General features: G+C 38.8%; 1 protein-coding gene across 1 annotated transcript in view; it reads left to right on the top strand.

Moving 5' to 3' along the window:
* LOC126973009 (protein vestigial-like) overlaps window positions 1-14,960 on the top strand; it is a 64,509-nt gene that overhangs the window by 30,401 nt on the left and 19,148 nt on the right. Inside the window, exons 3-4 of the mRNA XM_050820134.1 lie at window positions 1,999-2,263; window positions 3,649-3,828. Of these exons, the coding sequence (XP_050676091.1) occupies window positions 1,999-2,263; window positions 3,649-3,828 (445 nt within the window). The remainder of the gene's footprint in view (window positions 1-1,998; window positions 2,264-3,648; window positions 3,829-14,960) is intronic.

Genomic DNA, 14,960 nt, shown 5'->3' with positions numbered 1-14,960 from the left:
AACAAAAATGTATTTTAGGCGTTGTTCTATTATTTCTGTAGCTGACCGAAACCCATATATACTCGGTAGAGGTGCGCCACTCCAAGCGTTCTTCTGCGATAAGTCCGCGTTTTATGGCCAAAAGTACTCCCCCGCCATACCTTTCACGTGTAGCTAAATAATTTCTGTCCCTTCGCCAAATAATGTATCGGTCATCGAATAATTCAGAATCATTAATACTGCTAAGCAACCAGGTTTCCGTCAATGAGATAACATCATATGAATTTAGTTGTATGTTTCTTTTAAATAAGTGTGTTTTTGTTCGTAGCCCTCGAGTATTTTGATAGTAGATATTATGATTATTAGGCGCCATTATTATCAGCTGATAACGAAAGTCTCAAGCAAATCTTTATATAAAAATAGTATTTTAAATTACAACAATTTGTATAGTTAGCATCTCGTAAGGAACGATAAAATATTGACCCATTTAAATTAATTGTGATTGTAGGTGAATTAATACAACATCTTAGTCTGTTTTTGTTTACCAGTAATAGTTGGGAGAATAAATGTATTTTAATTTTGTAATTTATATGATAAGAGCTAGTTTTAGTAATGTTTCCCAAACTGTCAAGTTTAAGTTTATACAGTTGAAAAGGTATTTTAGTTTTAATTGGCCTAATAACTATGTTATTTTTGTTAGATCGCTTTCGCATTTTATAAAAAATATTGGCGAGGTGTCTGATCGTCTAGCCATTATTTTGCAATGCTTGACCCATATATACTGAAAATTCTTCTCCCTAGCTAGAGCTCTCGCTTTACTCAAAAGATTTTTATTGCGCTGCGTCAAATGGTCGTCAATGGTCAGTACTGAAGCCGAGACTGGTTTCTTGTTCTTACGAGAAGCTGCTACAAGTTCTTCCTTAGAGTAACGGCAGTTGAATGCGATCACTATAGGTTTTTCTGTGTTAGGTGCTCGTGATGGTATGCGTGCAATATAATTTATTTCTTCCTTTTTTATATGAACATCACAAATTTGACCTATTTTCTCTGCAATCTCATATAGGTTCTCGTTTTTCTTCTGGGGAATCCCTCTTATCTCCACATTATTTGCTCTTGCCCATTGGTCTCGATCTTGTAGCTCTCGATTGATTCGGGCGATTTCCGATTTAAGAGCAGGTACCTCCAGCGTTATTTTTTCTGCCGTTATCAGTCGAGATTCTAGGTCTTTGACCAATGAGGTGGAAGGCCATCTCCAGCGATTCCTTCATACTAGTTACCTCGTTCTTTATTGTTTTTATGTCTTCCGCTAGGGAAGTCAGCGGAGTCAATTGGAACATAACTTTATTAAGTTGTTCATGAATTTTTTCCAGCTGAAGGGGTTGCGGTGATGTGGTGGCTGGGGTTGCCGATTGGCTGGTTTTGCATTTGGGACACTTCCAGGAGTTCTTCCTGTCACCCAGTTTGCGGTAGCCCACCTCGGAAACACCTGAGCATTGGTAGTCATATCGCTGCTTACAGACGCTGCATACCGTTCCCTCAGAGTGTTGTGCTCCACAGCTAGCACATGCAAACATATTGATGACAGTCTTTGAACAACTATATGTGTAGCAAATTTACAACTAAATTTACGTGAGATGCTCAATAGGGCTGAAATACGCCAATGTGTTACAAATCTCTATTATAAGAAAAACGATAGAAAAAAAAATGTCTTAGATTGGGATGCTAACTCAGTCCGTCGCGACTGAGTAGAACCTCAAATATACCTACAACGCCACTTATGCTTTTCTACCCAAATTGAAAATAGTAAATGATAGTAGTGATGGATGTCTCTGTTATACCTATTTTTCTGTCTCGTGGCTGGACCGGTTTGTACACTGTGACGCCGACACTGCTAATCACTTGGATTCTTTTTGCACATTGAACCTTACAAATTACGAATTAAACATGTAATGGATTTCTTTGTTACATACATAATTGGATTTGTTGTTGAAAGTACATGTTTTGTGTGTGTATGTGCAGTTGAACGTGCAGAGTGCCAGCAATGGCGAGTACGGCGCGGGGGCCGCGCTCAGCACGGGCTCGGCGTCGTCGGGCGCGCAGTCCCCGAGCTCGCCGCCGCACGCGCACGCACACGGACACGTGCACGGACACGCGCACCCAGCGCACCACGTGCACCCGCACCCGCACCACCCACACCTCGCGCACGTGCATGCCGCCCATCACTCGCCGCGCCTGCGCACCAAGGAGGAGGACCTCTCAGCGCACGGCCGAGCCAGCGCCGATGGTAACTATTTGTTTATCTATTGGAACACCAACAACAGACAACAACATTATTAAGATTCTACACATATAATCTAATAATAATAAAGGCTCAAAAATATTATTTAAATTATGAACTATCTGACAACGTCACAAATATTTATGGAGATAAATCACCCTGCGGGTGAGAGCCTCGCATCTTAATTATTAGGTGGGTGGCAGGTACGATGATCCTAGAAGCCGCAGAAGTAACTTATCTTACGAGTCATTCGTGTCACCTGGACCCTGTGTCTGCCGGCCCGCACAGTGGTCTACACTCTAGATACGCAGTGCACGCTCAACCAACGGTGGAAAAAATGTAGTGCCCTTTGCTATGTTTTCAATTGGATTTTTAAGAACTTAGCAGGCTTACGTTCTACGATATAATGGTTCAGGTTTTTATCGAAAAGGAGGGCAAACGAGCGTACGGATCGTTCACCTGGGGTAAAGTGATCACCGCCGCCCACATTCTTTTGCAACACCAGAGAAATCACAGGAGCGTTGCCGGCTTTTTGTACTCATGTTGTATCGTCCTGGAAACACCGCATAAGGAAGCTCATTCCACAGTTTTGTAGTACTTGGAAGAAAGGTCTTTCAAAACCGCACTGTGGAAGACCGCCACACATGGAGATGGTGGGGATGATATCCTAATTAATGGCGTGTAGTTCGAAGGTGGAATACGGTGGCAGGAATCAGGTGAAACAGCTGTTCGCATCACTGCCCGTGATAAATACGGTACAAGACACAATGAAGCGACATCTCTACGTAACGCCAGGTGATCGAGCCATTCACAGAGCACTGGGACCCCGACAATTTAAGCAGCTCTGCGTTAACCTATGCCTTGAAGAGCGCTAGAATGTAGGCCGATTTGTATTGCCGTCTCTATGTAAAATGCCCAGGTTCTTCGAAACCAATTTTGGCTTTGCCTTCTAGATGACCGCGAAATTGGTAATCGCTCGAGATTTTGAGACCCAGTTTTCCGATACTGGGCGAGGCTTTAAGAGAGACGCGCAAACATGAATTTTCAGGGGGTTATTTTGGACAAGGTTCATTTTGCCCTACTAAGATGATGTTGGGATGCCCTAGAAGAGATAAGATGAGAGAAGAGAAAAAATATGATCGATATTTTTCACACGATTTCTCAAAAGCCAGCGAGGCGAGGCGTTTCCATTTAGATGCCCAAATTACATTTCAGTTTTAAGCACACCATGTCCTGGACTTTGTTGAAAAATTGACGGTTCAAAAGTTACCTGGTGCAGTAGTAGACTGATGCGTTGTAGCAAACGACTCAACCTTTACAATCATACATCCTCCACGAGTGGAGCGCCTGCGCAGTGTAGACGTACGGAACTGATCGCGGTGTGTCGGCAGGTGGCGCGTCATCTGAGTCGGATGGCGAGTGCGGCGCGGCTGGCGCGGGCGGCAGCGGTGCGCGTGCGCGTGCCCAGTACGTCAGCGCTAACTGCGTCGTGTTCACACACTACTCCGGCGACGTGGCGGCCGTCGTTGACGAACACTTTGCCCGAGCGCTCTCCATCGACAAACCCAAGGGTAACTAAATGTATTCTAACGTTTCTTTCGTTTATGTTCTTTTGGATGACTCTTGGTTCAGTCCTCAGTATAAATACTAGATAACGTACGGTTTTGTTTAATAATGAAAGATAAAATGATATCCAACCTCATCGTGCTCAGTGAATATCTGACTGAAGCCATGGACAATGGTAGCCAGGTAGGTGTAGTAAATACTATAGTAAAGCCTTTGATCGAATAAACCATAAGACTCTTTTATCGAAAATTCAACTTTTCGGCATCGTTGGAAACTTGCAGCGGTGGCTTGCAATTTATATTGACCGAAGGTCACAAACTCTGGTAATCAGTAATTATATCTCGAGCTGGGTAACCATTCCCAGTGGGGTTCCGCAAGGATCGCTACTTGGTCCTTTATTATTCACCATCTTTGTAAATGATATTGCCACCTGCTTTCGTAACACTCGCTTGCTCCGTTTTGCTGGGGAAATAAAGATATTTAATACCATTACGACTCTAAATGATGTTGAGAACCTTCAAGCTGACCTAGATAGACTGGACAACTACTGCCAAAGCAATAAGATTGATCTTGATCCCTCCAAATACTCTGTGGTTACTTTCACACGTAAATATAACATTATACCATCAGCATATAAATTAAAAAGTCAAATATTAACAAAAAATACTGTCTTTCGTAATCTTGGAGTTTTATATGATTTTACACTATTATTTGATGATCACATTGAACATATAATTATGAAAGCTTCGAGCAACTTGGCATTTGTACAACGCACCTGTGCAAAAACATTTACAATTCACATTACATTAAATTCTTAACTGCACATTCGTACGCAGTATACTCGAATATGGTTCCCAGGTATGGAACCCACAATACGACACATAAATTAGACGAATTGAGAGGATACAATTAAAATTTATTAAGTATTTGTGTTTTAAACCAGTATTATACTTTAAACTACTATTATAATCTTTGCAAACGATTTCATATACTCCCTCTCCCCATGAGAAAAGAAATAGGAGATATATCTTTTCTCTAGATAATTACTTCAAATTTAATAGACTGTCCCGAACGGTTAACTTCGATAAAATTAAATACCCCTGTTAGTCCTTTGCGTTTCAATCCTCTTTTACATACACAATTAGTTAAATCCAACTACAGGCAAAATTCCTACTTGTGGCGAGTGAGCAGTAACTTTTATCAAAGTGATAAACGAGTAAGCTTAGATCTATTCTGCACAAGCGTAGCATCGGCCAGGCACATGTTGAGTAAGGAATTCTTTGACTAAATTGTAGAGCATAAGTAATATAATAATAAAAAAAACACAAGGTGATATTGTTTGCGAATGACACTTCACTTATATTCAAAGTGAAACGAAGCCAAGATTTATATGACGAAGTAAACAATGCTCTAACTGACATCGTCTACTGGTTTAGTGCAAATAACTTATTGTTAAATAGTCATAAAACCAAATATATTAAATTTACCGCGCCAAATGTCATAAATGTAGATGCCAATAGTTTAGGCATAAATCTTTATTCCAAATTGAAAAATTTAATAAAAAAAAGCCTGCTGAGTTTCTTGCGCCCATTCTTCTCAGGTCTGAGACAGTTTCTTTTGAATGAGCAGTAGTTTTTGACGTTCAATAAGTGATTTTGAATCCTATTTTGAATAAAAATATCTGAATATGAAATATGCTATAAGTATGTAAGTATGATATAGGTATATGTACCATTATCGTTTACAGTATTAACTCAAGTGTTCGTAACTATTTAAACTAATAATTTGCTATCCGTGAGGACGTTTAATTGGCTTTTTGTCACTATTAGATTTTGTTTAAAACTATTGTATGCTGTTGGTCTTCCTGTTTGAATTAAATAATAAAAAAGTAGTATCAAATATGTATTATGAACTAAGAAACAAATATACAGTTTGATTTATTGGTCGATACAGTTGTCATGTTGCATAACTATAAAACCGCACTATAAATAGGTACAAATACTTTATTTTCATTTCTTCACTCTCACTGCAAATGAATTAAATTACAAATGTTTATTAAAATATAAATTTAGTTAATTATCTTCGTGATTTTATTCTTAATTGATATATATGTAAAAAAGCGGTTTTATAGTGATATCAAATGGGTAGAACGCTTACCCCGAAACTAGTTAAAACTATATCATTGGGGTCAGTGATCTAAAGTAATCTAAATCTATCTAGACTCACATACTAAAAGTTCACATTTAGTTGACATATGCTCTGTAATGTTTACCACCCCTTTAGTTAAAAAATATCTTAAAATATAAACATATCTTAATGAACCTGTCCAGATGGTATTAATCCTATATTTTTACGTAACTGCTATTTGAATTTGGCGCCACCCTTGACCATACTTTTCAATTTATCTTTAAAACAAGACGTTATGCCAGATTACTGGAAAATGTGTTATGTTACTGTAATTCTTAAAAGCAGTGATAGACAGGATATAAAAAACTGCAGACCTATATTAAAATTTTCTACTATTCCAAAATTGTTTGAGTAAATAGTCTATGATACTATTTACCCAACTGTAAGAGATATTTTATCGATAAACCAACATGGTTTTGTTAACAAAAGATCTACTGAGACCAATCTTTGAGAATTAGTGGATATAGTAATTAGGGCTATTGACGAAGAACATCAGTTTGATGCCATTTATACCGATTACTCAAAAGCGTTCGATAAAATAACTCATTTTATATTAATTAAGAAATTAGGTGGCATCGGTATTCATGGCAGCCTTCTTAGATTGCTAGAATATTACCTTACACATTGAACTCAAGCAGTTACGATTAAAGCCTATGCTTTAAATTTTGTCCCCATTACTTCGAGCTTTCCCAATGATCTCATCTTGGCCTTCTTTATTCAATATTTTTTTCAACAAGCTCTCTTCTATACGCTGATGACAATAAAATATTTACAAAAATTAAGAATTCTGATGATAGCATCCTCCTCCAGACTGACTTGAATTACCTTGGTAATTACTGCGATAATCAAAAATGATCTAACTATCAATATAGATAAATGTTGTGCAATAAGTTTCTCAATAAAATCTTACCCAATACTGTATAATCATCAGATATATGACACAAAATTAAAAAGAGTTCAAGAGGTTAGAGATTTGGGAGTAATCCTGGAAAGTGAGCTCACATTAGAGTCTATAACACTACTATTGCATCATTAATAAATCATATAAAATGCTTGGTTTTATTTAAAGGCAGGGAACCGTGTTTAAGAAATCGCATACATGCTTAATTTTATACAACGCTGTTGTTAGGTCACATCTGTAGTATGCGTCATTGGTTTGGAACCCCTGCTATAATATTCATATTAACTGCTTAGAACGTATTCAAAATAAATTCATTCATCAAAAGCATGTAGAATTCCAAATAAAATTTGAAAAGAAATTTTATGAACGATGCGGGAATCACGATCTCTCGCCTTCAGTGCGAGTACTCTTCCAACTGAACTAACCGTTCGAGTGACGTATCGCCATAAAATTTTGTATGTTTTGTTCAACTCTCAATGAAGCCACCTGAGCCACCTTCAATTTTTATTTGTGTACTAATCCTAAAAGAGAGGGTTATCACTTGAAAAACATAACAAATTGTTCAGAATTCCAACAACATTTAGATCCCACGTTAAATCTTCACTCCAATGATTTAAGTTCTTTGAAAAACCGTCGCACCCACAGAGACATAATATTTTTATATAAATAATTACATAATATAGCTGATTCTCCCTATCTATTAGGCCTACATCGCGGTGTAAAGATGTATTAGATGTTGACTATGCGAGAACAGTACGCGGAAAGAACAGGTTTATAATTCGGGCATCTAATATTGTAATAGAGTATACAGTCAAATTGACATATTTCATGAAAAGGAAAATGTTTTCAGATCGCTGGTTTGTGATAATTAAAAATAATTTGTTAAATAATAACCATTAATGATGAATATGGATGTTTGTTTCCGAGTCATGGATGTTTATATGTATATTTATATGAATTTATGTATGTTTAAGTAAGTATATTGTATTAAATATATCGTTGTCTTGCAACCCATAACACAGTCTATACATTATGCTTAACTTGGGGCAAGATAATTTATGTAAAAAGTATGTCAATATTATTATTATTATTATTATTAATTAAATAATGATACAAAATTATAATGTAGGTACATATTCAAGAATTGCAACAAAGAACAAATTTTATGTTATTAATCATTAAAATATTTTATTAATAAAAAACCTTTCCTTACATTAATACCTATTAATATCTATAGATAATATTTAAGTTATTACTTAAGCTTTTCTCAACTTAAAAAAATTTAAATATTAAATAGTTCAACTTAGATTAGTTTATGTTAGCACTTCTGTCAGGCGTCCCGACACGCGCACGTTTTTAATCGTGTATACTGCAGACCTAAGTCTATTAGCCAATCCTTCAAAATCCCATATATTCCATTGCAATTTGGAGTAGAGTAATGCCAAGAAACATAGCAGATTCTACCGGTTTTAGAACCTCTCCATTTAACAAAACATTCGCATCTACGTTTTTGACATTTGGCGCCGTCAATTCAATATATATAGTTTTATGACTATTTAACGTGTTGGAGCTTTTTTTACTTCGTTATGTAAAACATGGCTTCTTTTCGCTTTGAATATGCGTCAAGTCATCCGTTAACAATACTTTCTTTTATTTTTTTTTCTACAAGATCAGGTAGATCCTTTATCTAAATTAGGAAGAGGAACGGTCTAAGAATAAACCCTTGTGGTACCCATGTACCGAGAGAAGTACCAGGAGATGTCCTGCCATTTTGACCTTCTGAATTCTATTATTTAAAAATGAGATCAGAAGATCAGCGCAGATTCTTTTAGACCATAGTGACATAGCTTCCTGACCAGCGTTGAATGTTGAATACAATCGAAAGCTTTAGATAATATTATAGCCATAGTCTATTCCAAAACAAAAAAAAATATCATTTCAATTTAAATAAAATATAAATAATTTTTTTCATTGATATTAATGTCGCAAAAATGTCTTAGCATAATTTTTTTTAAAAGAAATAGTATGTTATGTTGTTATATAAATATAAATATTCATTCTAGAAATAAGTTATTCCATTATTTTAAATAATGGCTACTTGAATGATTAGTACTTACTTTCAGTGTTATATTCATATTGACCGCTGAACGCCTCGGATCGTATCTTATTAATAAGCTTTGGTTCAAATACAATATAACTTACCTAAGTATATAATTCAAAGTCAAGCATCAGATCGTGTGAAAACTTGATGCGCCACAGCCAGTTTACGATTCCACGTAATATGTGAGCACCTGGTCGGTAGGACCTCCCCCCCTCCTGCCCCGTCTTACTGAACGCCCGATACCACGAACCGATCACAAAAACTATCCGAGAATATTCTGCGAAGAGCTGCGAGCACTTACGAGAATCAACCAAGAGTCTCGTCAGCCTTAATTAACCAGTACATTGATTGCGGGCTCACGAAGGACAGTCACCGCACAACCGCTCCCGACATCTGCCTGCTGAGCGCCGCTCAGGGATGGCTAGTATCCACGTAACGCTCGAAGTGCTGGTCGCTCCATCGTCCGCATCATACTCATCATGTGGCGTATCTCCAATTTGGTATCACCATGTTATAAGACTCGCAGTCAAAAGTTAGTCATCGCGGGGCGGCATTATACGACGGGGGACGGCGAGGGACGTCGGCATGCGACATAGTTTCGCAGCCGCGATTAGATCGGAAAAAGAAGGACCATTACTTAAACGTGGACCAAAGAGGCCGCTCTGTAAAAACATCTAACGCTGCCACATTCGAGCCGCTCCGGAGGGGGAGTTAGTGTGTGGGGGGGGAGGGATACACACACACACCCAACTAATGAGAGCCCGTCTCGTGATTCTATTCAACGCGAATGTAAAACATAATAAATGTTGTTCCCGCCTTGAGTCCCCTATTACAAACGGCTCTCTTAGATTTAACTACATTCTTCGAAATGTTGTCGAAATGCAAACAATGTTACAGATGTTAAATAACGAATCGTTAAGTAAGGTTTAATATGTTACTAGTAAGATCCGTTATGAAAAGTGAAGTAAAAATCTTACTGTTTTTTAACTTTAATAAAATTAGGTAACAAAAGATAGCAATTTGCTAGATTTTCTTCTGATGGTGCAAGGTTCTAATAGTAATATAGTTTGTTTGAGTTTTGTATATCACCACCCTTACATGTGCAATGGATTTTTTGACACTCATTTGTGCTTATTGTCCTTACGTCTTGATTAATAATAATAATAATATAATAATAATAATTCTTTATTGCAGGCATAAAATCCCATACACAATATTGAGTCGTACAAATAAAATAGTATACAAATTCAATACAAATAGTATACGTAAAAATAAAATAGTATACAATACAAGAGAATTACAAATTTATTTTCATTAATTATTTATCTCAGTCAGATAAAAGCAAAAAGAAAACAGCTTTGTGTCCAAAGCTATTTTCTATTTGCTTCCCGATGTGTCGAGAGCCAATGGGCTATCATTGGACTACGCAGGTCCTGGCCCACCACCTGGAGGATGCTGTTACACGAGCTACGCAATCTTTCCCAGAAGGAAGATATACGAGCTCTGATGACAGCAAAGAAATCGGGCATTCCCGCCTCGGCAAACATGCCCGACGCGCTGCAGTACCGCGGTAACTTCATAAGAATGCGATATGCATCATTATATTGCACCCTTATGGTGCTGAAGGACGCCCTCTTGTATCGGTACCATAACTGGCAGGTATAGAAACACTGGCAGTATGCCCTGAAGAGAGTGCCCTTCACTTCATCACTGCATTTAGCAAATCTGCGCGCGAGCATGTTGCACCGAACCGACAATGACCGCCTTTCCCGCTCCATGTCGAGATCGTCCTTGCGATCGTCAGTGACAATGTGTCCAAGGTATTTGAACTGCTCAACAACCCGAACCTCTGTTCCATTCAAATACACTTCGGGAACTCTCTCCGGACCCTTTTCCGCTTTGAAAACAAGCATTTTCGTCTTCGTGACATTGTACTTCAGTCCGTGAGAGTTGGCATAACTCTCACAGACTGACAATAACTTTCTGAGTCCTTTGATCGACGGGCTAAGGAGCACCATATCGTCCGCATAGCTCAGGTTGTTAAAGCAAACACCATCGATATGGCAGCCGACTCCAGTGCTCCTCAGCCCGCCTATCAGGTCGTTAACGTACACGTTAAAAAGGTCCGGAGAGGTTAGTCCACCCTGACGAACCCCGCATTCTGACCTATAGGCATCAGAGGTCGTGTCGCCCCACCTCACATGATTCGTTTGTCCCCCGTACCAGTATCTCATCACCTCTACCACTGATTCAGGAACACCTGAGGCGCGCAATTTGCTCCAGAGGATTTCATAATTCACTAGATCAAAAGCGCGGCTCAGATCCAGAAAGCAAGCATAAACAGACGTGTTACGGCTCACATAATGGTCAACTGTGTACTTGAGGCTGACGATGGCTGAGTCTGTTGAGACGCCGGGACGGAATCCAAACTGTGCCTCATCTATACACACTTTCTGCAGTAGTTCGGGCTGCAACAGCCGCTCAAACAACTTGCCCACTACGGTGCCCAGAGAAATAGGCCTATAGTTGTTAGACGAGCCCAAGTCTCCTGTTTTGCACTTGACGATTGGCACAACAACTGTTTTCATGAGAGGATTAGGTAGGTATGCATGCTTCACACATAAATTGTAAAGCACACATAGCTTAGACCACAGGACCTCACCCGCATATAGAATGTGCTCTATACTAAGATCGTCATGGCCTGGAGACTTGCCCCGCTTCATTCCTCGAATTGCCTTGGCTACATCGTCGACTGTGAACTGTACTACAGGTTTCGCAGGAACAACAGGGAAAGTTACCATCTCCGGGCTTTGTGCTGGCATCGAGTGAATTTTGAACTTCGAGGCGAATAGTTCTGCTATTTCTCTGGGCTTCTGCAAGCCATCCACAGATACAGGTAGACTATGTTTGTGTTGCAATTTTTTTGTTGCATTCCAAAAATTTGGGAATTTTTTTTCTCTTCTATACATAGCCAAAATGTCCATCTTAATCATTTCCTCATTACGAACACACCATTTCACTTTATTTTTAAATACCTTTCTACTATCTACCATCCTTTCATATATGTCGCCCGTGGACGGCCTGCCAGTCACTAACCAGCATTCATAAGCAAGCCGAGCCGCTTGATGACTTTCCTTGACATGGAGGTTCCATCCGGTTACAGGCTTCCGATTTTTATTTATAGGGCGCACATCTGAACATTTTACGGCACCTACTTGTAAAACGTTAATAATCCTATCGTAATATTCGTCAATACTTTTAAAACAGTCGTCGCTATCGCTACTTACACAACTACTACACTCATTTATACAATTTACACATTCATTCATACTCACCCTCTCAAGTTCACACTTACAATATTCGTAATAACTATCTATTTGACTAACATTTCTATTCCCCCAACGTATCTTATAATTATTAGCGGGCAGTGCCCGGCTCTCGACTGATTTTATACTAAAACAGGGATCAATCTTACACTCCACGCACAGTGGTAGGTGGTCTGATGTGTACACACCGTACATAACACTGACAGACACAATAGTGTCACGCGCCGCCTGAGTCGTCACGCAATGGTCCAACCACCTACGAGAACCGTGCACGTCACTGACAAATGTATGTGTGTCTGAGTATATACCTAACACGTCAATGTCCGCACATAAAAGTTCTTGCTCATCACAAAAAGTCAATAATTGATATCCAAACTTGGCACTAGGGTGGGCATTATAATCACCTAAAATATAAACTAGTGGAATGTCGTTTTCCTCAATGATGGCACTCATCTGCGCCAAACAATCTGTAAATTCGGGAACGTTGTCTTGCTTATCAGTTGGTAAGTACACACTAAATACCATAAATGACTGTGCGCCATTGACCACTCGAATAGCTATCATCCTATCACTAGAGCAGTTCACAATAGAAACATTAGGAAACTTGGACTTTCTCCAGAGCAGCGCGAGTCCGCCGTAGGGCCGGCCCCTCAGGACCCCCGCAGAGAGGTCTACCGAGGACCTAGCCATGCAACTAAAATCTTTATCAATGGTATCCAACATTCCAAGGTCATGTGGCAAGAGCCAGGTCTCCTGTAGGGCGACTAGATCCGCTTCTCCACACAAATCCCGTATGTGTTGCATCGACGTCTTGATATTCTTACAATTAAACGTAATCATTTTTATCGTGATGGGTGTATTATTCATATTAATTAGTTTTAATTACGTTAGAAAAACGTTCCCTAAACTTTCTAAAAACCAAGTCTGCAGGCCAGAACTCCGTGCTTAAAAATGTGTCCAGATTCTGTTTCGCAACAATAATCTTGAAGGACCTAAAATCCAATTCTTTCCTCTGTGGTAAGATCAGAACGTCAATAGCTTGTGCTCCCTTCGATTCTATGTGCTCCTTGACGTCCTCAACAGTACACGTAGTCTCCAATCTCGACAAATAGATAGCTTCGGGTAACTGTGCTACTTTTAATTTGCTAGGATCCGTTGCAGTGCCACATCTGTTGTTGTTACGTAGCTGCCGCTTTTTTCTGTTATTCACAAAAACTGTGAATCCGTCGTCATCATGTTCATTCACAGCTTTGCAGCCCGTACGCATAGGGTCGACATTTATACGTTGTATCGATGTTCGATTTGCAATATCGCGATAAGACGGTGGCGATACAACCGTGTCCAGTGAGTCCGAGCGCTTGCGCCTCGGCAGGGGTGAGGTAAGTATTGCACGGGTCTTATCAGTGTTCAGTAGCTTCGTTCCGGCATTCTCGACCTTATTGCGCGATCGTACAGGTACATTTCGCGTGTCGGAAGACGGCCCGATGCGAGAACATACTTCTGTAACAATACTCGTCTTCAAATTATCCATCTCTAGTTTAGAGATTGAATCATTACGTAGGTGTTGTATATCTGTCTTTAGAATAAGAATATCCTTCAATAGTCGTGTCACATCCACGTGATCAAATGACACAGGTGGGAGTCGATTAAGGTCTTTCGCGACGTAGGTAGGCTGCAACTCGGGCTTGATCTCGTGAAACACCTTGAGGACGTCACGGATGTTTTTTTTCCGCTTGTCTTCACCCTTCCGTTGGATGAGTTTAAGTCCCTCACCAGCAAGAGCGTTGAAAAGATTGTTTTTACCTGATTCTACTTCTTCGTCAGTAAAATTAGAGGCGCATATTTGTACAATGCTCAGCTCGTCCATAATGTCTATTTTATTCTGACAAAATGCCAAAAATTCGTTAATAATAATAACCACTTGGTCCGTCATAATTCACGCGGAGTTACGTAATAACCAATAATTACTTAATCACTGCGAAACAATTATAACCCGTTAGCCACACATGTGCACGCGCATTGTGTCGCGAGCGACGACTGATGGATTAAAGTGGGCATAAAAGTGGAAAAAGATCCATCAATGGATCTTTTCAATGGATCTTAGTGGACAAAGGGAAGTTTTGTATATTCTTAAACATCCGACCAAGGCTCAGTCGTCTGGATATTCGTAATATTATCAAACTAATAACTACTAATTAATTATTAAACTAGCCCGGACAGACTTCGTTCTGTCAAAAGTCAATAGTAAAAATTAAATAAATATTATGTGATTTCCGAGTGATCCTGTTATTTAAATCGCAATAATAAACGACGATAACACATAAAAAAAAGTTTCGTAGACTACAATACTTTATAAACTTGATGATATACATTCTAATGCTTTTCCGGGAGGTACCGCCGCAACCGCTATATTTTAAATGCATTTTAAATCTGTAATGTCTGCGCAAATATTCATTTATATTACATGCTGTATAATATATATATATATATATATATATATTAATATATATTAAATGCACGTTCTATTTAATGTACTTAATTGTTTATGGATTAATGCTGTATTACTTAAAATCGCTTCGTAGCAATAAGTAAATAATAAAAAATGGTTATTGTGGATTAATC

The sequence above is a fragment of the Leptidea sinapis genome, chromosome 28 (assembly GCF_905404315.1).
Source record: "Leptidea sinapis chromosome 28, ilLepSina1.1, whole genome shotgun sequence".
NCBI classification, from domain to species: Eukaryota; Metazoa; Arthropoda; class Insecta; order Lepidoptera; family Pieridae; genus Leptidea; species Leptidea sinapis.
This window is presented reverse-complemented; position numbering and strand designations above follow the sequence as displayed.